The 24,966-nt window shown below is 36.9% G+C and overlaps 3 protein-coding genes across 6 annotated transcripts; all 3 read left to right on the forward strand.

Moving 5' to 3' along the window:
- The first annotated feature begins 60 nt into the window (after nt 1-60).
- On the forward strand, nt 61-16,427 carry LOC114737128 (uncharacterized). The gene is made up of 4 exons (XM_028925037.1): nt 61-71; nt 9,588-9,592; nt 14,940-15,833; nt 15,910-16,427. Exons 3-4 carry the CDS (start codon nt 14,965-14,967, stop codon nt 15,986-15,988), a joined length of 948 nt encoding a protein of 315 aa, XP_028780870.1. The 5' UTR covers nt 61-71; nt 9,588-9,592; nt 14,940-14,964; the 3' UTR covers nt 15,989-16,427.
- LOC114737126 (WD repeat-containing protein 48) lies at nt 1,391-13,131 on the forward strand. Of its 3 annotated transcripts, none has more exons than XM_028925036.1 (19): nt 1,391-1,472; nt 2,311-2,417; nt 2,825-2,983; nt 4,193-4,258; nt 4,360-4,449; nt 4,655-4,960; nt 5,151-5,248; nt 5,582-5,617; nt 5,730-5,850; nt 5,970-6,206; nt 6,477-6,572; nt 6,696-6,761; nt 6,929-6,967; nt 7,134-7,268; nt 7,934-8,292; nt 9,075-9,168; nt 10,407-10,574; nt 11,189-11,306; nt 12,550-13,131. In XM_028925036.1, the coding sequence occupies exons 2-18, from the start codon at nt 2,319-2,321 to the stop codon at nt 11,285-11,287; spliced, it is 2,268 nt and encodes a 755-aa protein (XP_028780869.1). In that variant the 5' UTR covers nt 1,391-1,472; nt 2,311-2,318; the 3' UTR covers nt 11,288-11,306; nt 12,550-13,131. The 3 variants fall into 3 exon arrangements, with proteins under 3 accessions (XP_028780869.1, XP_028780868.1, XP_028780867.1); XM_028925035.1 differs by having other exon boundaries at nt 12,567-13,131; XM_028925034.1 differs by having other exon boundaries at nt 12,586-13,131.
- Nucleotides 16,428-19,676: 3,249 nt separating the features above from the next.
- LOC114737120 (probable serine/threonine-protein kinase At1g54610) lies at nt 19,677-24,499 on the forward strand. Of its 2 annotated transcripts, none has more exons than XM_028925028.1 (8): nt 19,677-19,833; nt 19,954-20,592; nt 20,735-21,019; nt 21,130-21,447; nt 21,724-21,951; nt 22,954-23,054; nt 23,292-23,406; nt 23,817-24,499. In XM_028925028.1, the coding sequence occupies exons 2-8, from the start codon at nt 20,230-20,232 to the stop codon at nt 24,141-24,143; spliced, it is 1,737 nt and encodes a 578-aa protein (XP_028780861.1). In that variant the 5' UTR covers nt 19,677-19,833; nt 19,954-20,229; the 3' UTR covers nt 24,144-24,499. The 2 variants fall into 2 exon arrangements, with proteins under 2 accessions (XP_028780861.1, XP_028780862.1); XM_028925029.1 differs by having other exon boundaries at nt 20,161-20,592.
- Nucleotides 24,500-24,966: the final 467 nt, after the last annotated feature.

A 24,966-nucleotide genomic window follows, 5' to 3' on the forward strand; every position in this document is an offset into this window, starting at 1 on the left:
TAGTTTGATTTGATTTTAAATATAATATTTCAATCAACTTTTTCTATCATATTTATTTATTTTTTCTGAATGTAGTATTTACAGTAACTGTACGTGTTAAGTGTCTTATAAATAGTAATATTAATTAATACGCGTGATTAACAATGATATTTGAAGAAGAACAATATCTATTTACCACAACTAACTAACCTAATTAGTTTCTTGATGTAGTCAAATTAGCCAACTAATTCTTATGTCAGTTACCGAGACATAGCACATGACAATTTATAGATAAAGTGATTGAATCTAGGTTTTATATTCCATGCTAACATCCATAATCACTTATCTTTAGGAGACAGTTCCCCGGGCTAATTTATAGAAATCAAATAACTGCATGCATAGAATCATTCTAGCAACTATAAGAACTATGTTGTTTGCAAATCATAAATAATACTCATAATTAACTAATTTAAATAGTTTAAAATATTAGTTAAATTAGTTAATATATTTTTTTAAAGCGCCCTAATAATCTTTTTTGATTTCCTCTTTTCTTCTCTTATTTGCTTATTATTGAAGGAATATCAGTATGATTAATTTGAAAAAAATCGATAAGTATGTAAAATATGTGTTATATATAGGACTAACATCACTTCTCAAATTAAGTTTTACATTAAAAATCCAAAGGATATAATAATTATTTTATTTTACTTGCACATATTGAACTCCCCACAATTATTTTTATTTCTTTTAAAAAATTTCATAAAAACAAATTTTTCTTGGTTGGAAGAATTGAAATTTAAATACCCTATTTAAAAAAATCATCCAAAAGCCACCATAAGTTTAAAAATCTAGGAGTGTTTGATTAACCTAAAAAGTATTTTTAAAAAATACTTTAACGTAAGTCAAAACAAAATTTTTCTTGCATATTTATTTTATATATTGTAAAATTATTTTTAAAATAATAATTTTTTAAAAATCCAGGAGTGTTTCACCCAAACATTTTTTAATTTGATTTTTTAATTTGAGAACAGCATGACCATGAATGATCGATAAATTATACACCATCACTACTTTGAACTAATCTGAGAGTGAATGAAATATTAGGCAAGGAGGGAAACGGACTCCGTCGCTTGTTTGTTCCCGGCTTAAAGCCATAAAAATCAGACGCGAATCACGAAACCTGCTTCTCTCAAAAATGCGACCGTGGCAAATGCTGAAAAGCTAACGCAGGCCCCGAACTATCGGGAACGATTTCCCTCGGTAAAAAAGAAGTAACGATTTTCCGTTTTCCAGTCTGGAATTTTTCTTAGACGTGCAAGGACGATCTTGTCCTCGATTAAAAAACACAAACCCAGTCAAAGGACCTGCCGCAATAAAATCGAAGCCCAATTTTCACTCTCCTTTCTCTCTTCGGAAAAGGCTCCCTGTATCGTTGAAACTTCGGCAGTGGGAGGAGACAAGCTGAAGGAAGCTTCGAATTCTTACTGATTGAGGTTAGGACTTCACCATTTTCTCTACCTTTACATCTCTTCTTTCTCTAACTCGATTTTAAATTTTAAATTCTTATTTGTTAAATTTCTATTGCAAAATAACTCTCTGCATCTTACAACAATCAACATGGTTGGTTATGTTCCCGCGGGCCCTTGAATGCCTGACCCGATGATCGGCTTAGTAAATTTTGCTGTTAGTCCTTGTTGGGGCATTTTTTTTTATTTCTTCGCTTTTTTTCTGTTTATCAGGATGTTGAAGTATGTGATTGCTTCAGGGGGTTTAATCTGTTGTCTCTTCTAGGTTTATTTTGATGATCGTGGTTTTTGCTTAATTCGCTTTTTGGCCCCCCCCCCAATAAACTCGATATGCTATATACATCTTTTGCTTGATTATTCCGGCATTGTGGAAAGAATGAGTTTGGGTTGATGCTATCCTCTGCAACCCTCACGGATAATTGTATGATCTGGATTTAAGTGGTTTATGGGCTCCTGGGCTGTGCCAAATGCTTTCATCTGAGTCTTACTTTTAATAGAGACTATTGTCCCCATGAATGGAAAGTTTTTCTTCGGTAATTTGAAATGCCCCTCGAATTTTTTGGAGTTTTAGACTTCTGAACAGAATGTCAACATTAAATTATTGTCAACGGGTTCTACGTATACGTTTTAATTTTTCACTTTCACTTTATATCGGTGAAGACAGAAGTTGGGTTGTTTTTCTGTGTTTGAAATTTAGTAATTAGTGTGGTGGACGAATATCATTTGATCTTGTATGCCTCCTTTGCATTTTCTGCTGTTAACTCCTTTATTTTATTGACACTTCGAGAATTATGTACTGTCATAGTTTCTGCAATGCATCGTGTGGGAAGCACAGGAAACACAAACAATTCAAGTCGGCTTCGTAAAGAGAAGAGATTAACATATGTTTTGAGTGATTCTGATGACACAAAGGTGAATTCATCATTTCTTTTTCTTTTTTGTTGTATCTAAACATCTAAATGTCATGGTTGTTTCTTGTAATTTGTGCTGCTGACCATTTTAAATTCAAACATATTGTTTTACAAAACCTGCCAATTCCCTGGGACTGATTAGGTTGTTTGTAGAAGTAATATATGTACATCTTTTGTGTAGTCAGATGAAAATAAAATTTCTCTGTTGTTTAATAGCAGCCCTCAGCGGTATACATATTTGCCCTCCTTATTTCTTAATATTTAACACTACCTCCTATTTGCACCTGGTATTTGACTTCATCAGGTGCTTTTTATTCATCCCTCAAAGATTTTGGTCAGAAATCCCCCCTTGAATTTTGTTTACGTTGCTCTTTCCTTCTTTGTTTGAAATTTATTCCTTTTCTACAGCACTGTGCAGGCATAAATGGTTTGGCTACCCTCAAGTCTTCTGTTTCTAATGGGCCTGATTATCTCTTCACCGGGAGCCGTGATGGCACACTGAAACGATGGGCACTGGCTGAAGATGCTGCAACATGCTCTGCTACCTTTGAGTCTCATGTTGATTGGGTAGCTTCTTTATTTATTAAATTTCTCCCTGCTTCACTTGTTAGGTTGTAGACGGATTTGTCAGTCTTGGGAAGGCATCGTTGTTTAATTATTCATCTAGTGGACTTTTGTTGAATGGAAAACTAAGAGATTTCTTGTTAATTATTAAGGTGCTTTTTTTTTTTTTTGAAGTCAAATTAAACGTCCAACCTTAATTGTTAGGTCCAAAATTGTGAGGTGGGGAAATTGTAAGCTATGCAATTAGCTAAATATTTCTCATTCGTGGGATGAACCCAGAAAAATTAGTTAGTGGGGGCCAATTTTGTGCCTAATATAAATGTTAATACTATATGGAGCTATAATTTCAAATACTCATCGAAATTGATATAAAAATCATTAATTACTAAAGAAACAATATGTATTTGTAATCAATATAATAGAAAAATTATTATTTTAAGTATATATGTTTCAGAATTTCAAAAAAATTTAAATGGAGTTAAACACAATTTTTCTTGGGTGAGGGACAAATGAAATTTGTCAGAGGGGGCAATTGAAATTTTTAGGGGCAATTCATGTGTAATTTTTTCCCCCCCTCATGAACAACTTCTATACATAATATTAGCGTTTTTGTTGGTGGAGCAAGTGCCCCCTATGGTGATGCATACAGATCGCTCCTTGATGTGGAACTTGTAAGTGATATATTGTTATGATGATTATTAACTTTCTTCAGTCTTCATTTGCAATGGAGGTTGGAAATTGCTGTATTGATATGCAATTACTATTTATTTTGCATTTTGTTGGAAACACTCTTATTTGCACTTTTTAACTGTCGTTGGTTTCTTTTCTTGGAATTAGAATCCATAATGAGGAAAAATCGTGAAGACTGGATTAGACCATGACGGCATTTCACAGCCCTTAATTTCTGTTGCACAAAAATTTTAAATCACATTGAAATTTGATTGCCTATCGACGCTTTGGGTGAGCGCCATCTGAGGCAACTTTCATGGGCACTGAATGCTTAATCTTCTCCTGTGGTCATCTTTTCATTAGTATTTCTTCTTTAGAAAAGCCAAATCTTTTGAAGTGTCTCTAAGCTAAGCTCACCTTGTCTAATTACACTATGTTACGCAGAAAGTTGAGCAAATAGTTTCTTGCAATGTGGCCCATGCACAATCCGTAATTCATGCACGAGTTGCCTGGAACATGATTAAGTTGATTTTGCTTCTGCAGGTGAATGATGCTGTTATCGTGGGTGATAGAACACTTGTTTCTTGTTCTTCAGATGCAACCCTCAAGGTTAGTCACACCTTAATTATTTTATTCTTTCTATTCTTCTTCCATGTTGCCATTAAATATTTTATTGTCTTTACTTTTTCTTCTTTCCTGTCGGGTGCCAGACATGGGATGCCTTATCTGATGGAGCTTGTACTAAGACTCTCAGCCAACATTCTGATTATGTTACTTGCCTTGCGGCTGCAGAAAAAAATGTAATGTATCCAAACTTTATGTGCCATATCCAATTATTAAGTCCATCAAAAGAGTAAGAAGGCCCAATTTTATGTTTCATATAATTCACTTCAAATCTGAAAGATAGCTTTTCTTATTGAATGTCATAGATAGTTTTGATTAAAAAGAAGTTTTTATCTTTATCAAATTCATTTTCTAATCTTTTTATAGTGTTGTGCATTTTAGAGCAATATTGTTGCCTCTGGTGGCCTGGGCGGAGAGGTTTTCATTTGGAATCTTGAAGCTTCAATCACCCCAATCTCAAAATTCCATGAAGTTATGGATGATGATTGTTCAAATGGTGTCAATGGTTCTGGCAACTCCCTAATAATGACAGGCTTACATACCATCAGCTCAAACAACAATCTTTCCTCACCCACTAGTCATTGTCAAGGGTATATTCCGATTGCAGCCAAAGGCCATAAGGAGTCTGTTTATGCATTAGCAATGAATGAAGGTGGAACACTTCTTGTCTCTGGTGGCACAGAAAAGGTACAATATGGCAATGATTTCATTTTTATGCCCTTTCTGAGGTCTCTTTTGAGTTATTGTCTTTTTAATTAAAAGCAGTGCTGCAGTGGTTCTCTTGAACCTACCATAGCTTAAATTTCATTGGATAGCCTGCAGGGTATTGTCATTGACCTTTGGCATGTGCTTTATTTATGCCTTCCTTTTCCTCAAGGTTGTGCGTGTTTGGGACCCAAGATCTGGATCAAAGACTATGAAGCTAAGGGGGCATACGGATAACATTAGGGCTCTACTTCTGGATTCTACTGGCAGGTTTGTTGGGTGGAAATTTAGGATCAAATTTGCAGCTGAATTAACAACTAATGGCTATTTCCTTTCCCTTGCGTGCCAAATATTTCTTCTGCTGTTGAGAAGCAGTGTTTACAAGTGATTGAGTTTGGAGCTTGCTTTTGTCTTTTTATTTGTATCTTAAAACTTCCCTCAATTTGTAGGTTCCTCCAGCTTACATATAACTATGACTTAAATGACATTATATGCCACATAGCTTTTTGTGGTTCAGTAATGCAGACGAAGAAAGAATGAATTTGGTCATTAATAATTTTTGCTGCTAGTCATCTGAGATACTTCAATCATTCATTTTTGCAGGTTTTGTTTATCAGGATCATCTGATTCTATGATCAGGTATTTTTTTTAAACAATAATAAAAGAAAGCTAGGGTAAAGTTTGTATATGATGTCATAAGCACTAAAATTTAGGGTTATATGGTTGACTGATCTTCCGTCTCTCTTCATAGACTTTGGGATCTAGGTCAGCAGCGATGTGTACATTCATATGCTGTTCATACAGATTCTGTTTGGGCACTGGCCACCAGCCCATCATTTAGTCATGTTTATAGTGGTGGGAGAGACCTTTCGGTGAGTGAAGCTATCATTTAAAATAACGTTGATGTTAATTATTATTTTGACTTGACTTTATGTGACATCTTCTGTCTAACTTGCTAAGTTTATCCTTTTAATGCCCTTTTTATTTGCAGTTATACTTGACAGACTTGCAAACAAGAGAGAGTCTTCTGCTTTGCACTGGCGAAGACCCTATATTGCAATTGGCTTTGCATGATGATAGTATATGGGTTGCATCTACCAATTCTTCAGTACACAGATGGCCTGCTGAAGGACATTATCCTCAAAAGATTTTCCAAAAGGGCAATTCCTTTTTAGCTGGAAACTTGTCCTTTTCCAGGGCAAGGGTGTCCCTAGAAGGATCCTCCCCAGTATGCTACATTCATTTCTCATAGGTTCATCTTTTGATTTAGGGTTAATATTGCTTTGTCTATGGAGTAGTGTAGTGCTAGGGGAGCTCATAATGCCAGTTGCATGATATGCACCTCGTGAAGAAGGAGCATATTGTTTACGTATCATGTTCTATTTAGGATGATAGGATTTGCCTTCCAATGATTTTAACTTATGAACTTAATCTTCATGTAGTTCTCTGTAGTGGGCACTAACTATCTTTTTTGTTGCGAAAATTTCCATCTCAATAGGCACCTGTTTATAAAAAACCAACCTTAACTATTGCTGGTACCCCTGGAATAGTGCAGCATGAAGTGCTCAATAATAGGAGGCATGTTCTGACAAAGGTAATGTTGATGTTATCTGTACATGTGCTACATGTGACTGTTGGTGGTGTTACTTATTCTGCTGCTTAATTGCTACCGTTTCTGTCTGTAATCTTGTGAACTAATAGAGGGCTCAATTAACAGGATACTGCTGGTTCAGTGAAACTGTGGGAGATTACAAGGGGCGTTGTGATCAAAGATTATGGAAAGGTGACCATTATTTGGATTTTTCTCCGTATGTAGTTGGAATGATGAGACATCTTTTATGGAAATCTTGACTTTTGGGGAAGGAGCTTAGTCTGCTTACTGATTCTTATCTGCAAGTTTCAACTGTAGCTAACTCAAAATGTCTCATGCTTTGAATGTCAACTTTTTAGGTTTCGTTCGACGAGATAAAGGAAGAGCTGTTTGAGATGGTATGATTACAGATTGACAACATTGTAGCAATCATTTTTATTGTTACTGATGCATCCCCGCAACACCCCCCCCCCAAAAAAAAAAAGAAAAGAAAAAGACAAAATGAACAATCTACAGAGCTTATTATTTCCGTCTGGTTTTTATTTTCTTTTCCTACTGCCTTAGGTTAGCATTCCTGCATGGTTCACTGTGGATACCAGGCTTGGAAGTTTGTCAATCCATATGGACACTCCCCAATGCTTCTCTGCAGAGATGTATTCAGCAGACCTTAATATTGCCAACAAGCCTGAAGATGATAAGGTAAATGGAACTCTGTTCATAATCAATTCACCTGCTTATTTCTTAAGGGTGCTTTGTGGATTTGCTTCTATTATATCTATCTTTTGATCTATCTATTTATTATTGCAAGAAAGCTGAGGATTGCTGCAACTTTTTGTTGCCCGCTCTTCTGTTTAACTTTCTCAGTCATGCTGCTGCTCCCTTTTCTTTTGGTCTGATTAAGGCACTGCTTTCCCTTGTTCTACACCAGTCACACTACTTGTCTATTTATCTAAAGGAATGAATATGAAGTTGATTAAATAATACATCCTAATAATTAGATATAAAATCAAAATTGACATTTTTAAATTTTATCTTTTGAAGATTTTGTTTTTGCTTTCTTCTGGCTCTAATTGGGATTTGAATCAAGAACCTTCGGTCTAAAGAATGATTACTTTATTTATCAGAGTGAATAGGACAGTTATTTTTGTGGAGCTGACAGAGGCTGAGTATTATTTTGTGCTTTTAGAATATCCAGAAGTAGGTTTCGTTTATCCATTTTGTAGTGCTTTATTGTATCCATATCTAAAGCTTCCAATGGCACCATGAGGAGCTTACAATAATTTGTCATTGACTATCCGTTGTTAATCTCATGTTTCAATAAATGTACTGAAAGGAATTAAATGAGTCTGGTTATATTTCTGAAGGTTAATTTGGCTCGAGAAACCCTTAAAGGGCTCTTGGCTCATTGGTTGGTGAGACGAAAGCAAAGAGTGGGATCTCAAGCTAATGGGGAAATAGTAGTACCTGGAAAGGAAAGTAGTACAAGAAGTCTTATCCATTCAAGAATTGAGGTTGATTGCAGTACCGAGAATGATGCTAAGGTTTATCCTCCATTTGAATTTTCATTTGTTTCCCCTCCATCCATTATCACTGAGGGCACACGTGGAGGTCCATGGAGGAAGAAAATTACTGATTTAGATGGAACTGAGAACGAGAAAGACTTCCCCAGCTGGTGTTTGGACTGTGTATTGAATAATCGAATGCCTGCAAGAGAAAATACTAAGTAACTTCTTGTCTTCTCTGCATTTCCCCCTTTTCTTTTCAAGACTTCCTCTGACAGTGTCTGGACCGTGTACCTGTTACCTTACGGAGAAAATGCCCAATAACATTTTGTCCTTTTTGTTTCGTGATCCCTCTTTTTTTTGAAGTGGTTGCGTTTTGACTATGGCCAAGGCTTCAGTAAAGAAACCATGCTCATAAGATGTTCATACTAGTTGGCTGATGCTGCATAGAATCTATTTTTTTTGGTCAATTTTTTAATAACTTAAAGCCTTAATTGAAATATATATTCTGTCCATTCATAGTTGCTGTTGTCCTTGTTTTCTCAATGGTAAGTTCACTCTAGAGAGTTACATGGTCAGCAATGGTCCCTGCTGCCTGTTTCTGCTGCTGAATTTTCTCTAGGTTTTGTCATTAATAGATTGAATTTATTATATTTTATTTTCCATTGGACAAAAAACCACAAAGTTTTCTTAGGGATTTGAGTTGGGAGAATGACAAATAAAGACCTTGAAAATTATTAAATTCCAAATCAAGATTCGTTACACACTTTAACAGGTTTTGACAACACTTGACTTACAAATAATAACACATTTTTGTAAAAATACCTTATTTGGAATTTTGTAATTTCCATGGTCTTTTTTTGTCATTTCGCATTTGAGTTTATTACTCACAGTGACAATCCTATCATTCTGGAGTTTTTCATAATTATGAATGCTTAATAGCTAAAACCAATTATGTAAAATTCCCAATTATATTATAGATTCTTTTGTAAAACCCATGCAGATGCAGTTTCTTCCTGCAACCATTTGAAGGTTCTACCGTCCAGATCCATACACAAGGAAAACTAAGTGCTCCACGTATATTGAGAATTCACAAAGTAAGCAACGGTATTTCATAGTAATGTTTCTTGTACAACGTATCCCAGAGTTATTGACATTTGGGAAAGCATTATTTTATGAATCAAGCAGTCATTCTCTTATAGCAATGGCTGTCTCTATATTAAATGAAATGCCATGTAGGAAGAGAGCAATGTGATACACCTTGATTTATGTAGTGTGGAATTGCGTCTTTTTGGGTGTCAAAGACACTAACATTAAATTGTGAGGGGTCATACACCTACCCGATATTCAAAAAAGCTGGCCGCGACAATTTTCTCTACTTGTGGAACTATTATCTCATGACTCATGTTACTCCCCATCTTTTCTTTTCTTCAATAGTTGTTATATGTGATTGACAATAAGCAATTATCATTAGAGAATATTTTGTTCTTTAAATTATATGTTCTTAGCCAACAAGAGTTGGTTTAGTTAAGTAGTCTACTCATAACCTACAAGGTCGTGAGTTCGAATTCTATTGCCAATGTAAGAATTTTGTTGGTGGGCGATTTGTAAGTATCTTTGTAAACGCTCTTTGAGTCTGAAAACATGCTCTAGCTCTGGTGAGCCCTTGGGACCCAGTTCACCTGAGTCACAGTTATATGTTCTCCTATTAATTTTTTTGTTAATGAATTTGGCCTTAATTTTGGCTAATTATCTAAAATTGTGTAAGTACTGAACAAATAAGAGAAGAGTAGCTATCATTAAAGAATATTTTCTCCTTTAAATTATAATGTTCTTTCATTAAATTTTTGTAAATGATTGAGCCTTAATTTTTGTTATTTATTTAAAATTGTGCAAGTATTGAGATAGTAAGATTTTTGTTTATACGGACACATATTCAGCGGCCAATTGATAAAGTTTTGACGGTTAGTTGATAATTATGAGATTCAAAACTATATTATAGGTGTTTGTCCTTTTTATATAAAGCTGTCATTTATTGTTGAGACACTTTAAATGAGAGAAAAGTTGTAAGAGCGAAAATGGCCTAACATCCTTATATGAGCTGAAGCAAAGGCCAGGGAAGGCACCGAAAATTGATGAAAGCGTGTCGTATGTTATCAGTTTTTCTGTTTTCTGATGACTAGACACCACCCCCCCCCCCCCCCCAAGAAAAAAAAAATTCCAAAAAAGGAAAGGTTTTGATTGAAAGCTGTACTCATCCTGACTTTCTTTCTAGTAGATGCTGTGTTTTGGAGAAGTTAAGTGCTCCTTTTTTTCATGCCCTTCTGTTGTCTAGGTTATTAATTATGTAATAGAAAAGTTGGTCCTTGACAAGCCACTGGATAGCTCAAATACCGAAGGTAGTTTTACCGCTGGATCTGCACTTGGGGATGGATCTTTTCGATCTGGATTGAGGTCTTGGCCAAAGCTTAAACCTTCTATTGAAATATTGTGCAACAATCAGGCAAGTTTATAAATTGTTTGAAATGCTGTCTCTTGACAGTGCATATGATACCATTGTCTAGATGCTAAAATTGAGTTAGTCTTGGCATGCCTCTTGAAACCTTTACTGCTTCCCTTGGTTTCTCATTTCAGTGTTTTTCACAAGACATTGAGGTCATTTATTACACTTACGGAGTTGTGGTCTTCCTTTTGGTCTTGGTATAAATTGCAAAGCTACCACTTTGACCTTCTTCCAGAGAACATGCTGCAAAATTGATTAATATGGTCATTAAGTTCAAATGTGGGCATACTAAACACAGACTATATTATCATAAAATTTAATTATTATGGACCTTGAAATTCTTGCTTTAATTTAAACAGCAATTTGTGGAAGCTCCCTCTATCATTGTCTGGGTTTACTTTACTGGATATGGCAAGATGAGTTGAAACTGAGACTTGAAAGAACAATATCTCCAGAAATATGTTATAATTTTCGTTATGAAAGTGTAATTCAGACCTTATATGCCTCAAGTGTATTCAACATAATAGATCGCAATTATCGAATTTCATCTGTAGTACTATCATGGTGTGGGTGACTGTATTCTTAGCTGTAGTGTTTTGGTATTATGTTTCCAGATGTTGTCTCCTGAAATGAGCTTAGCGACAGTGCGTGCTTATATATGGAAGAAAACAGATGATCTGATCCTCAATTACAGGGTGGTTCAAGGCAGGTGATGGCAGATTGTGCAAAAAGGTGGGTATGGCACCAAGACCTATGCTTAGCTTTATCTGTTACAAGATGTTCGTGCTTTTGTGTCTTTGGTTTCTTCATTTCTTTTGGTAAATTATTCCCCCTTCCCTAAGAGATGCCCAAACTACATACCTCTATATCTCGAAAAATTACATTCTCCTTAAAATTGGAGAGTGTATACTCGGTCTTCCTGGAAAAAACTAAGTTACAATTTCACCTGAATTGACCAAAATACCAAGTGTTGGCCAGAAACTATGGGCCCTTTTGTTTTTGTTCTTTGTTTTTTTATTCTCAAAACAATTTTATAAAATTGTTTCTTAAATAAGTTTTGAAAACAAAAAACAAAAGAATTTGTTTGGATAATAATTTTAAAAATCATGTTTTGAAAAAAATCATAGAAAATCACACTTGGTTGGTGATAGCTGTCACTGGTAATGATAAGTGGTGGATAGTAGGTGAGAAGAGAAGAAGATTTTTCAGAATTTTTCAAAACAAAAAATAAAAAACACAAAAACAAAAACAAGAAAACTTATGAAAGTTGTTTTGGTTTTTTAGTTTTTAAAAACATGTTACTGTTTTTTGTTTTTTAAAACAAGCAACTAAAAACAAATTACCCAATCAGTTTTTTTGTTTTTCTGTTTTTAAAAACTAAAAATTATTTTCAAAACAAGAAACCAAGCAGGCCCTATGTTATTATGACTTCAATACAAAATAGATGATACTAATATAAAAAGAAATATACTTTCTTCTACTAAAAAATAGATAATTTCTAATGCATTTCAAATTTTCAATTATCCTTCAACTTCTGGTGAGTTTTATGCATACTTCCATCTCTTCATGATGAAGGGAAGGATGGTGTAATTTGAGCATTTCTCTGGCCGAGTAATTTATCTTTTCTTTTTCTAAGTGAATTAATGGTATTTATAATGTGATTCAGTAATTGATACAAGTATAAGTATAAATATCCGTCGGCAAAAAAAAGAAAAGAAAAGCAAAACTATCCGAACTGAGAAGGCTTTAAGGCTAATTTATTGGCTGGGCTGCTACATCAAGTGTCAGTAAAGTGATAAACCAAAATTTTCGCTCTCCAGAATTATAGGGAAAAAAAAAATTCCACGATGTTGCTTAATCTTCTCTCTGTTATTTCCGGAGCGAAAAATTGCATGATATTGGTTAATTGCTGTAGACATATGATGTATTGACTGTTGTTTAAAATGCTTATTGCTCGCAATGCACTGATTCTTAGGTGGGAAAAATATGCAGTTGATTTTTGTTGTCTCAGGTCTCAGCAAGGTCCACACACTTGCTATAAAATACTCGAGCACTGATTCTTTGGGAGTGCTTGTGTTGATCGGTGGCATTATATGTTGTAAATTCTGAAAATCGCAATGAGGACCAAATCTACTGGCATTCTCCAAACCTGCTTGGAATCTTGGATAGGTTTTCTTTATCGAAGAGGTCTTGCAGCGAGTATCATGGGCTTGCACACTTAACACTGGACACGGCAGAGTAAAAGGGTTCTCCTAGCAAGATAAATATTTATTCTTTTCGACTCTGTTGAGAATCAATGGGGAATCATACTGGCCTACTGTAATGTTTTCTAGGAATTAGGTAGTCAATCAGTTTAGAGATGCCGTCAAAATCGTTGTACAATTGAATTGTGCCTTCAATATCTAAGGTATAGGAACTTTTCTCTAGATGGATCTTCATAGTCATCGCTCTACTTTTTTTGATCTTGCTATTTTAATATCTTGTAGATTGCAAATAATATATGTTCACATTTGTTTCAAATTACAGACTTCCAATCTACACTCTTTTCGTTGACCCTCTTTTCTTGGCTCTTGTTCTTCATGTTCAATTTCATTTAGTGCCGAAGAGGCCGTTTGGTTGCTGGGAAGGATTAGAATGGAATGGATTGAAGAAATAAAAAACTAATGAAATAATTAAAATATGGAGGGGAGATATGTCAACTTCGTGAGGGAGAGGGTAATTTAGCTTATGAGAAGTCGTAACAAGGTTTCCATAGGTGAACCTGCGGAAGGATCATTGTTGATGCCAAAGTGAAAGCGCGACCTGTGAACCGGTTGACACAAGTCTCGGGAGGGGTCAGAAGGCCACAGGTGCCACTGCGCCTGAAGTCTCTGCTCGCGCACACCGGGGGCACGAGGATACTATTCATGGCTAATCTCACTTACGTTTTTTTCAAATTCCATCCCCCGAAAATCAGGATAGATGAGGTTTGTGGAAGTTGTGGTGATTTCCTTGTATGTGTTATTTAGTTTTCTATTCATGAGAAGGATGGTGTCGTGGTAAATGCACAACTCACTCATCATCCTAAAATAGAGACTTCATTTTCATTCTTTTAACCTAGACTCTAACGACTAGACAGGCCCTAAGTGTGAATCAGGATCCAAATTGAAGCCGGGTGTATATAATTAGGTCTCCCTCTCAGTTGTTACCGGCAGGTTTATATGCTTCTCGTCAGGTATTGTACGGCAATAAAATCGTTTGTGAAGGTGCCATGACCGATGGTATTAATGATTTGTTAGTTCCCTCTGCCTCATTTTCATTATGGCGGAATGCCCGTTCATACTCAGTCTCGATGAGTCATTTCTGAGGAAAAGGTCGGTTGGCATATTTCACAAGTGATGTGATTCGGGCAAATTTCAGGTCTAAAAATTAATCAATGGAAAATCGCATTTCAGGGATGTGAACTGAAGGGATTTTTTCACAAATTTAGTGTTACGAATTCTTGTTCACAGTACATATTTTATAATGACAGCGCAAAATGAGCAATTACATATTCAAAATAATCAAATAATTAAGATGCCAAATGACAGAGACGATGCAGCACAGAACCAGTAGGGCGAGTCTGAAATCGAGAACAAATCAAAATTGATTGATATTAAGTAGTATCAGGCTATTTATCCTTATGAATCTCCAGCTTTAAACCCCCTGATAAATGGTGAACATAGTCATGCTAACGTCATCATAACCATTGGAGACGATCCTCTGTTTCGAGAGATTGCTGGCAAATAAGGAAGGTATTCCGGTTTTTATTTGGCCAACACTGAATGGGAGACGAGAAAAGGGAAAAAAGATAAGAAATTCGAACATAAAAAAGTGACAAGGGAGAGATTTACGTGGTTGTGGAAGAAATGGGGATCGCTGTCACTAAGCAGAATATGAGAGTTGAAAGAACGAACTTCGGTGGATCACAGGACAAAGGGGGAGAATGAATTCATACTCGTCCGCGGAGAATCACAGATGGAAACATCGCCATTGGTTGCCATATTCCCCCCACTGTTGCTCCGGCGTCCTATCACACGTGTATGGATTCTTCGGGTTCCAACATCAACGAAGGAGCCCTCGCAAGCCCACAAGCATGCAACTCGTGGGCGGAATTTGATTCTCTATTTCTATCAACGTGAGAACATGAACAGAATCCATATCTGTTCAGATTTCACATAAAGTTGTTAGCATACGGTTCTCCAAAGCAACGTTCCTGTTTGAATCTTCGTCTTTATGCCTCTCCCTGAAGGGAGGGGAGAAAGAGAGTCCGAAGGCAGAGTCTTTTTCTATATAAGAGGAACTCGTGAGAGGCTTTAAATTAACAACTCCTCCACTATTCAGAAGAGGGCAAGGTGTGAGATAAGCCGCCATGGAATACTCGTACCAGAACTACTCCCCCTACAAGACAGATGAACCCTATGGTTCTGCAACAAGAAGGCCCTTTGTTCCTTTTGTTCCCAACTCCAACCGTGACCCAGAAGGCTATGTGAGTAGGAAAACAGTCGTACCAGTGGCTACCAGACCATATGGTGATGACTACTACACACATGGCTCTCCAACCAAAGGTCACTCCATCAGAGACGATGATGATTATTTACAAAAGCAGAAAGTCGACGAGTTCCTGATCCACGTCCATAATGAAGGTAGCCGACCCTCTGCACATGGAAGTCCCGTTCGAAACGACAACTATTACAGGCACGGTGGTGGCTATGGCAACTATGATGGCTACAACGACGGCGGACGCCGCAAGCCAATCGGAAGCTACCCTCCAAACGACAGCTACGATAGGTATCAGCCTGCAGACGCCTACAGTTCCTACGAACCACACAGAAACTCTGCCAATGGGTGGTCCAGGCCTCCTTCAGGTTGGACTCCACCACCCAGAAACGGGACCCAACTGAGTGAGCCAACCAGTGATATCGGAAAAGCCCTGGGGTTATTGAAGGAAGCTGCAAAGGTGTCATCCCCCGCCTATGGTGACTACGGCAACAGAGGAAGGCCAAAGGACGAGAGCTACTACGGGTCGGACAGGCCAAACCCGTCAATATGGGCTGAGCCACCCGGTAACGGCGGTTCTCATAATCGCGAGCCGAGTAAAGTGGGAAAGGCGAGGGAGCTGGTGAAGGAAGCTGACAGGCTGAAGTCTCTGAAGAATAAGCTTCTGGGTGAGCCAAAAAAGCAGCACAAGGATGACTACCACTACAGAGAGCCCGTGGACACCACAGACCATGCAAGGCGGTATGGAAACTTGAACCTTAAATCACGAACACGCACTTCACTACCCTCAGTTTTTAATAATAGGAACTATTAACAGGTGGGAGGATCAAAGGCGCTATGGAAACAACATCGACAACTGGCAGGCTCAGAGGAAGTACAACGGGGCCAGCATCTGATAATCAATTCCATGCAGATATGAGTTTATTAGTTAATTACTACTAGCCAACAAATACTATTGCGTGCCAGTCTAATCTTCCAGGTCGGATCCTCTTAATTCGAATAAGTGGTCTAATATTTCTTGTGTACGTGTAATGACCCAAATCTCTAGTCTCTTACATTTGGAGTGTTACATTCAGATACACCACATACGCACACAGGAATTCCTCTGTGTGGTTGTCTTTTAGGCTTATCTCTTAGTCTGTATCTGGTGATTTCTTTAGGTTTTGTCACCGTTGGTGCATGAAACCAACTGAGGTGACAGAGGATAGCTGCATCAACTATGAACAAGAGCCAGCCTCTTACGTCAGTGATTCTATAAGACGGTGATGAGTATGGCCATTTAAATAAATCAATTATTATAGTATGTCAAAACATCTATACTATCTTCTTTACCTAGCTGGCGAGAGATTTTTTTATTTTTTCAAACAAATGGGAAATTTAGGAGGCCGGTTAAATTTGTCTCTGACGCATATCAAGTTAGGGGAAGTAGTGTTGCTCTAAACCAGAATCCGAAGTCGTGGTTTTTTTCCACATAAAACTTGAGACAGATTACACAATATTACTCTGCCTGCCAGAACGCATGAGGAACTTATGGATAAATAATCAATCCATGCGAGAACATAATAACAATAGACGAACAAGGAATCTAAAATAATAATTCAAACACACGCCTATGAAATGGCCTGGGCTATTTTATAAGGTGACCCACTTAGTAATTTCAAAATCAATTTCTGAAACTTGTGTCTCCATATTATTGGATACGTTGGATCGGAGGTCTCACAATTGAAAGGCGTTTTTTCGTCTCAAAACTTGACTTCTCCTGACAAAATCAAAAAAGGTTACACAACATAAACTTTCAAAATACCATTCTCAGCTGTGAATTTGATAGTACAAATATAATATAGAGCAGACTATGGGGGCCCTTCAATGGAGTAGCAGAAATAATTGATAAGATTGATAAGCAAATGGCAATAATTTTGTAAAATAGATCCTGCATGTAATTTTCTAATTTTAAAGTCTTTTTTTACAATTTTTCCTTTTATACACGCACATGTATCAGGAAAGAGGCCAATTCAATGTTCATAGAGTTACGATAAATGATAATGGTAAGTGATAGTTATATCCCACTTGGCTGTTTTGACTCTTAATGATGGTGAAGGGCCAACTTTGCGTGCGACGTTTCGACTGGATAATTATGGACCCTTGCTTGACATCAGGTCGGTGTCAGTTTCTTCTATCGCTTGTCACACACTTGTTTCCTCGATTATCAGTCAAAACTGAAAGCTTTGTTTGAAATGGACGATTGAATGAGATTCAGGGCCCGTTTGATACACTGAATTGATTTTGATGGAAATGGATATAGACATGGACATGGAAATGGATATGGGAATGAGGTTTAAAATCATGTTTGGTATCACATGGAATTCGGATATTATTTTTATTAAATATTATATTTTAAAATGTGAAAGTACTAGGATGTCCTTGTCGAGAAAAATCCTAACAGTACCCAAATATCGAAACCACCCTTGACATTATCGTCATCCTCGTTAAAAAACCAAACCCAATATCCAATCAAACACAAAAGATCCATTCATAAACATGTGTAGAATCAAATTAAACGAAAACGTCTTGCTTGAAATTGAAGAACAAAATAAAAGATGACTTGGTGATGAATAAAGACAAAGTGGGGAAGACAGATTTGGCCATCGTGATGCTTTGGAATGAGTTACTGTTGAGCTTCAACCACTATCATGGATTTCTGCCACCACTATCAACCTTCTCCTTCATCTCTTATTCCTCTTCTGCTTTGTTACTCTTTCCTTTTTTAGCATGGATTTTCTTATTTTGTTCCAGATTAAGTTTCAAATATGTGTGGAGAAGAAGACGAAACTCCACTAACTATCCAAACATCATCACCTTTCTCGGAAAATCAATCTAGATCTAATCAAACTCAGCAATATCAAATCAAATGCAAAAAAAAACATACGAACAATTAAAGATCTCGAGAAGTCAAAGGCAGAGAAGATGAAGAAGGTAGAGAAGTCGAAGGTCGGGAAGAATTGAAGATCTAGATTAGAACGTTGCAGATCCGTCAATCTCGCCATCGATGATGGTGATAGAGCTAAAGAAGTCGAAGACAAGGCGGGGATATATAGGAGGCAGAGATCTCCGAAGGAGGTGTTTATCTTGTTGCCTCGTCAGAGATATGGGAAGAAGATGAGTCGTCGTCAGGGTGGCCGGAGATCACCGTTGTGGTTTGCCGTCAACGTCATGGTAGGCTATAGGTTAGTGATGAAGTGATAGAAATCTAAACAAAATGAAGGATGAGGGGCAAAACTAGAATTCCGTGGGTTACCTGATGGAAGCCAATTCCATCAATTTTGAGGGGACTGGCTTTCACATGGAATCCAATTCCATGATCCATTTTCTGTACCAAACAAATTTTGTGGTAGAAATCAATTCTATTTTCATATCCACCCCCAAAATTCCACCATACCAAACTGGCTCTTAGGACACGTTCGCTTGAAGTTGGCATTACAAGTTGGAGAATTTCTCTTCGACGTCTATAATATTTTATAATTATTATTTATGTTTATCTTATTGTTAAAAAGTTGACATAAAAAGGATAATTTACTTCTTGTGTACGCATATTACTTCTAAACACTCTTAATGGATTTGCCTACACAACCATATACTTAAATATAGGTTACTGACTTGATTCACCCAAAAAAAGGGTTACCGATTTGAATGGGACAAATATCTAATGTGATTAGCATTCAACATCAATAAACAAATTTTAGACTAAAACAAAAGTATCTGTTTCTCCCGGAAGAATAGACTTATTTCTCGCCAAATACAGAGAGCCAAAGTCCTGTTGAAATTTTGAAAATTGAAATTATACTTTCTGACACTGCTCCCAGAAAAATGTTGGCAGCCCATTGAAAAACTTGGCGTCATATGACGGATAAAATTTTGTAAGTTTGTTGTCATTATGAACCGTCGGTTGATAAACGACTCCATTTACACATAGTGATGAAATAAAGGGATTCAGTCAATATTTATGAATAAACTGCAGACAATAATCTAAGTAGATTGCACATGGAAACTAACAGAAAACGACAAATTACAGAGTTGGATGATTCTAAAACTTTGACCGACCCAACAACATGGTTCCCAGTTTGTAAATCACTTTTGAAAAAATTTGCAGCTCAACAAGTATAAGCCCAAAAAAACTGCATGAACATTTTATGACATTGATCAAATTACATTTGAAAGTAAGTCCTGATTAAAGCTGTTACGTAAATTAAGCGAGAAGGCTTAAAAAGAATGAAAGGAGGATTCTATGACTGAGAAAAATCAAACAAGTTCTTGAAGTTGGGTGTTAATTTTTCTCAAGGTTTGGTTTCAATGGAAGGAAATATTAGAAAGACTATGAAAAATAATATTTTCTTCTATTTTTTTTAATGGAGGAAATAGCCATAGAGATTCTGAAAATCAGTCATGGACTCATGGGATATATTATTACCCGTGCCTTTGGAGACAGTAAGTAATAAAATGGCCGTCAATTTAGCGAATAGGAATGCGATCTGATCATGACATGTAAAAGCAGAGATCTGGGGCTTTGACTTTATGAGAAAATGGGAAGATCCGATCCTCCCCCTGCGTGACTACTGCTTCCCTAGTCTCACACCCAGAAAAGACGGCAAAAGGCCAAACAGTACAAGGACCAGACAGCAACAAACGCAGCTCACAAGTACTAGCGACAACAATCCCGACTAACCCATATTCTGTTTCTATTACTGTAAGACTTCCATCTTTGATACAGCACAACCTTTTTTTTGTTTTTTGGGTAACTTTTTCTGTCTAAACCCGTCCAATTCCTTATCCAAGAATCTTTCGTTTTCACTTCCTATCAATTCAGATCACTCTCGCAACTACTGAATCTTGCTTCCTTTGACTCAATTTGAAATTCCTCGGTTCGTGGTCTGCTTCGTGGCTCATTAATCTTTAAACCTTGGAAGTTTACTTTCCGATTTCGAACTCTGCGCATCACATGATGCATCTTCGAGGATGAAGTAAATAAGTATTTATCTACTTTTTTGTGCTTGCGTTTCTGATCGTATTGTAGCGCCCTTATTGATAATTGCAAGAAACCGAAAGATAGACCATGTCAAGAAATGACGCTTAGATTCAAGAAATGGGGTGTGTGATTAGTCGAGAAGTGTCATCGGGAATAATCTCTGAGGTGAAAGAGGAGAAGAATTTGAGTAGCGATTCGAGGAGGAAGGTAGATGAAACCTCTTCTCAGAACGTGGTAGAGGCTCAGAACGGTGGGAAACAAAAAGAAGAGAAGGGTGGTGGTGATGAAGGGATCCAGGCCCAACGGCCAAGGGGTGAAAGGAGAAGATCAAAGCCAAATCCAAGGCTAAGTAATCCTCCCAAACATGTGCGAGGAGAGCAAGTAGCAGCTGGATGGCCGCCCTGGCTTACGGCTGTTTGTGGTGAAGCGCTTAGTGGATGGATTCCCCGAAAGGCTGACACATTTGAGAAAATTGACAAGGTAGGCTTGTTTTCGCCTTTTATTGATATGAGAATGGTATTATCAAAACTCAGTATGTATTACTGTTCAATTTGTGATCCTCATATGCTTTTAATTATTTCTGTTCTCATACTCTCTCTTAATCGTTTTCCTTTCATGCTAGATTGGCCAAGGAACGTATAGCAATGTGTACAAGGCTAAAGATATGTTAACGGGTAAAATTGTCGCTCTTAAGAAGGTTCGATTCGACAATTTAGAGCCTGAGAGTGTAAAGTTCATGGCTAGAGAGATTCTTATTCTCAGAAGATTGGATCATCCCAATGTTGTAAAGTTGGAAGGTTTAGTTACATCAAGGATGTCATGTAGTTTGTATCTGGTATTTGATTACATGGTGCATGATTTGGCTGGACTTGCTGCAAGCCCAGGAATCAAGTTCACAGAGCCTCAGGTTAGATCAGGTTTGCCTTGCAATTTTGAGATGATGGATTTCGGTCAGTGTGCATTCTTTTGGAGTGGTGACACTCACTGTTTTATAATACCGTGTGGCTCTTGTTGCAGGTCAAATGTTACATGCATCAACTACTTTCTGGACTTGAGCATTGTCATGAACGGCACATACTTCACCGCGATATTAAAGGATCAAATCTTCTTATTGATGATGGTGGAGTACTTAAGATTGCTGATTTTGGACTGGCTTCTTTCTTTGATCCAAACCACAAACACCCCATGACTAGTCGTGTAGTTACACTTTGGTATCGGCCTCCTGAGTTGCTTCTTGGTGCCACGGATTATGGTGTGGGTATTGACCTCTGGAGTGCAGGTTGTATTTTAGGGGAGTTATTGGCCAGGAAGCCAATTATGCCTGGTCGTACAGAGGTAACCAGAAACCTTTTGTCATATTAGATGGAAAGCAAATGCTAATTGCAATGTTTATCACTTCTTTATAGTCAGCATTTGCTAATGAAGAATAGGAGGTATTATTGATGAAGCGGGTAGAAAAATTTCATTGCCTTCAGTTGTTTAGTTAGCGAATGTGGACTAATAAATAATATATCGCTTAATAATTTTGATGTTTACTACATTTCTGATTATCTTAGTGTCTCTTTGGGATTAATGGTCATTTTTCATATCCTTTCTTGAATACTTAAATAGGTAGAGCAACTGCATAAAATATACAGATTATGTGGCTCCCCGTCTGATGAGTATTGGAAGAAGTCAAAGTTGCCTCATGCTACCTTATTTAAACCTCGTGAGCCATACAAGAGATGCATAAGGGAGACATTTAAGGATTTTCCACCGTCTGCTCTGCCCCTTATTGATACTCTTCTTGCTATTGATCCAGCAGAAAGGAAGACAGCCTCAGATGCGTTAAAAAGTGAGGTGGGTTGATCCTCTTGTCAATGAAAACCCAGTGTGGAATTCTCAATTTGTGTTGCTTTGCCAATGTTGTTTTTCAGCTCCATATAAATGAAATTTGAATATTTGTTCAACTTGAAATTGTTGGTGCATCAGGGGGAAAAAGAGGATAATTTTATAATTTACTCTTCTCTCCTAGAGGCGTCTAATTTGCAAGGCCCTTCCTCTATTTCAAAAAATACTCTTCCCTCCCTTGAATCAAAAAAGCGTGCTGCACTGACCTTTTGGCAAAAGATAAGCTACAATTACATTACATCCATTGTGACCAAAATATGTGCCCAAAATACTTTTATGCCTATTATTTATATAAATATAATGGGTGATTAATATGTATTTGACCAATTTAAAAAAAATGAATTTTTTTAAATTCACAAGTATTTTTCTACGAAATTATATTTTTCATATAACTAATCAATATTATGCTTGAGGGTATTTTAGTTATATTTTAATCTCAAAGAATTTGTGTGTATTTTTATGTTAGAGTAATGGATTGCATAATTTAAACATCTCGAGGAGGAAAGAGTAATTTATAAAAAAGTTATATTTTTTGTATCTTAAAGTAAGTTATTTACAAGTTAAAATAAAAGAGAGTAATTTACAAACCATGAACGTAGGTGTTCAAACAGGATGGTTGAGAATAATCAGATCATGCTGTTTCAAAGGGAATAGTTATTTTCATTCTGTACCAGCCTTTCAAATTTTAAGCCATGCCTATGGTGAAAAATGAATTGCGTGTTGAACAGGATTAGCTTATTCTACCCAGTACTAACATGGTGGGTGTTTGGATTGCCATTGAAGTGAATATGTTTTGTTGTGTATTCATTGGGTGTAAAAGTTGATATAGTGCTTACACGTATGGATGGCACGTTACAATTGTATGAAATAGTAAAGTGTCTTGAATCTGGCTTAAAATATTATCCTTGATGAGTTTGCTTCTTTTTACTTGTTTTTCCTATTGTCTTGCAGTTCTTCACAACAGAACCATTTGCTTGTGATCCTCCTAGTCTTCCAAAATATCCCCCAAGCAAGGAAATGGATGCTAAACGACGAGATGATGAAGCAAGGAGGTATTCATTCTCTTAAATTTGATTGCTTTTTATATGGTTAACTACATTTTTCTTATGCTGTAAGCTTATGGCTGTGTGCACTACTTGAGTTGGTGAGTGGATAACGGGGTGCTCACTTTGTCTTACATTCATCCACACCCACCCAATTTCTTGGGGTCACTGTCTCTGCTAGTTATAATGTAGTCATTGTATTGTTTTTGACCAACTCTTGAATGAATCTTTGACATGGATGTTCAGATTGAGAGCTGCAAGCAAAGCTCAGATCGATGGTGCAAAGAAACCACGAACACGTGAACGTGCTAAAGCTATTCCTGCCCCTGAAGCCAATGCTGAGCTTCAGTCTAATATTGACGTATGTTCAATTGTTCATATAAGTACTTTTTCATTTCCTGGGTTATGTGTTTGATGCTTATATTATGTAGTCAATTCATAGGCAGAAGCTGAGGATATTATATCCTCCAAGAATGCATAATTAAGTAAAGCGTCTGAAATTAAATTGGAAAAAATGCTAGGGTTTGGCAACTCTACTTTACTGACGTTTCTCATGGAGGATTGTTGACTGAGCAATAATGATGGGTTTTAACATTAGATTGTTAAGCTTTTTGCACTACTTCGTCTTAGGAAGTACAAGTGAGAGTAGATTAATAATCTTAAGCGTGTACGGGAGTCCCATCTTTCATAAGTAAATTTGAAAAGAGAAAACATGTATCCGCATGCTTATGAATACTGTTAATCATAATTTATTATGTTTCTGAATAACAGAGAAGGCGTCTAATCAGCCACGCGAATGCCAAGAGCAAGAGTGAAAAGTTTCCTCCGCCACATCAAGATGGACAACTTGGGTATCCTTTGGGAGCTTCGAATCATATAGATCCTGACATTGTTCCTCCTGATGTCGCTTTCAGTTCAACTTCATTTACTTATTCAAAGGAACCATTCCAAGCTTGGTCAGGTCCCATAGGTAATACTGCTGCCATTGATGCACCAAAGAAGAAGAAGAAACACACAGCAGCTGATACGTTGGATTTATCAAAATCACACAGAGTTTGCACAAAGGATAAGGTTAAAGGAAAGAAAATCAAAGCCTAGCTATTTACTACATTCATTCATATAGAGAAAATATATTCAAGTAATTCCGATGCCTCTGCCACATCATCCACGGCGGTCAACTGCTGTGAAGTCATCTTTTAACTGCCTGCCTTGCTGGCTGCCCCTGAGTGTGAAGTACATTGCTTCGTTAAAGTGCAAGGATTTTTTTTTTTTTTTTAAAGACAATTTTTTTGATCTCCTTCACTTTTTATAATTTTTTATGTATTGATCTCTCTAGAAGGATATATGACATTCTTGTGCCCAATTTGTTCCAAGGATTAAAGAATCTACTCAACAATGTATATTGTGACTTTATTTTCGGTTCTTTTATGAGACCCTTGTGTCAATATCTGGAATCTTTCTAATTTGTTGAAAATTGTAAGTTTTCGAGCTGTTCTGCCCTGGTTCCTGAGAGTGAAAAATGTAGATGTGACACACCAAAAAGGAAATTAAAAATAGGGGAAAAAAGAAGAGTGGCAACTAAGCTTCCTCAAATGAAGAGCGACGATTTGCCAAGCCATGACCGTTGCCTTCAGTCGCTACGCTCTGTGGATTTCATGATTCAAGTTAAAAATGGTTTCTGGCGTTCACGAATTCGAGTTGTTTTGTGAACTATTGGTGCTCGGTATAAAATCATTGGACATTAATATTCTAGGTAGCCGCAGGTCGATGAGCCAATGTTTGCCACCTATTCTCTGTCATTGTTGACCCTGTTGTCCAATTATTTGGTTGCTTTCAGATCTTGTAAGGAGCCAATGTCAAAAGTCAGTATCATAATCTTGCATATCATGAAAGAACGACATTGAATCTTAATTAGAAACGA

This window comes from Neltuma alba, unplaced genomic scaffold (assembly GCF_004799145.2).
Source record: "Neltuma alba isolate B1F8T4 unplaced genomic scaffold, ASM479914v2 tig00013410_pilon, whole genome shotgun sequence".
NCBI classification, from domain to species: domain Eukaryota; kingdom Viridiplantae; phylum Streptophyta; class Magnoliopsida; order Fabales; family Fabaceae; genus Neltuma; species Neltuma alba.

Coding starts and splice junctions, on each gene's coding strand:
- LOC114737126 (XM_028925036.1), top strand. CDS start 2,319: ATGCATCGTGTGGGAAGCACAGGAAACACAAACAATTCAAGTCGGCTT. Junction 4,450..4,654: donor TTGCGGCTGCAGAAAAAAAT/GTAATGTATCCA, acceptor TGTGCATTTTAG/AGCAATATTGTTGCCTCTGG. Junction 8,293..9,074: donor CCTGCAAGAGAAAATACTAA/GTAACTTCTTGT, acceptor AAACCCATGCAG/ATGCAGTTTCTTCCTGCAAC.
- LOC114737128 (XM_028925037.1), top strand. CDS start 14,965: ATGGAATACTCGTACCAGAACTACTCCCCCTACAAGACAGATGAACCC. Junction 15,834..15,909: donor ACCACAGACCATGCAAGGCG/GTATGGAAACTT, acceptor AACTATTAACAG/GTGGGAGGATCAAAGGCGCT.
- LOC114737120 (XM_028925028.1), top strand. CDS start 20,230: ATGGGGTGTGTGATTAGTCGAGAAGTGTCATCGGGAATAATCTCTGAG. Junction 21,020..21,129: donor TCAAGTTCACAGAGCCTCAG/GTTAGATCAGGT, acceptor CTCTTGTTGCAG/GTCAAATGTTACATGCATCA. Junction 23,055..23,291: donor CGAGATGATGAAGCAAGGAG/GTATTCATTCTC, acceptor ATGGATGTTCAG/ATTGAGAGCTGCAAGCAAAG.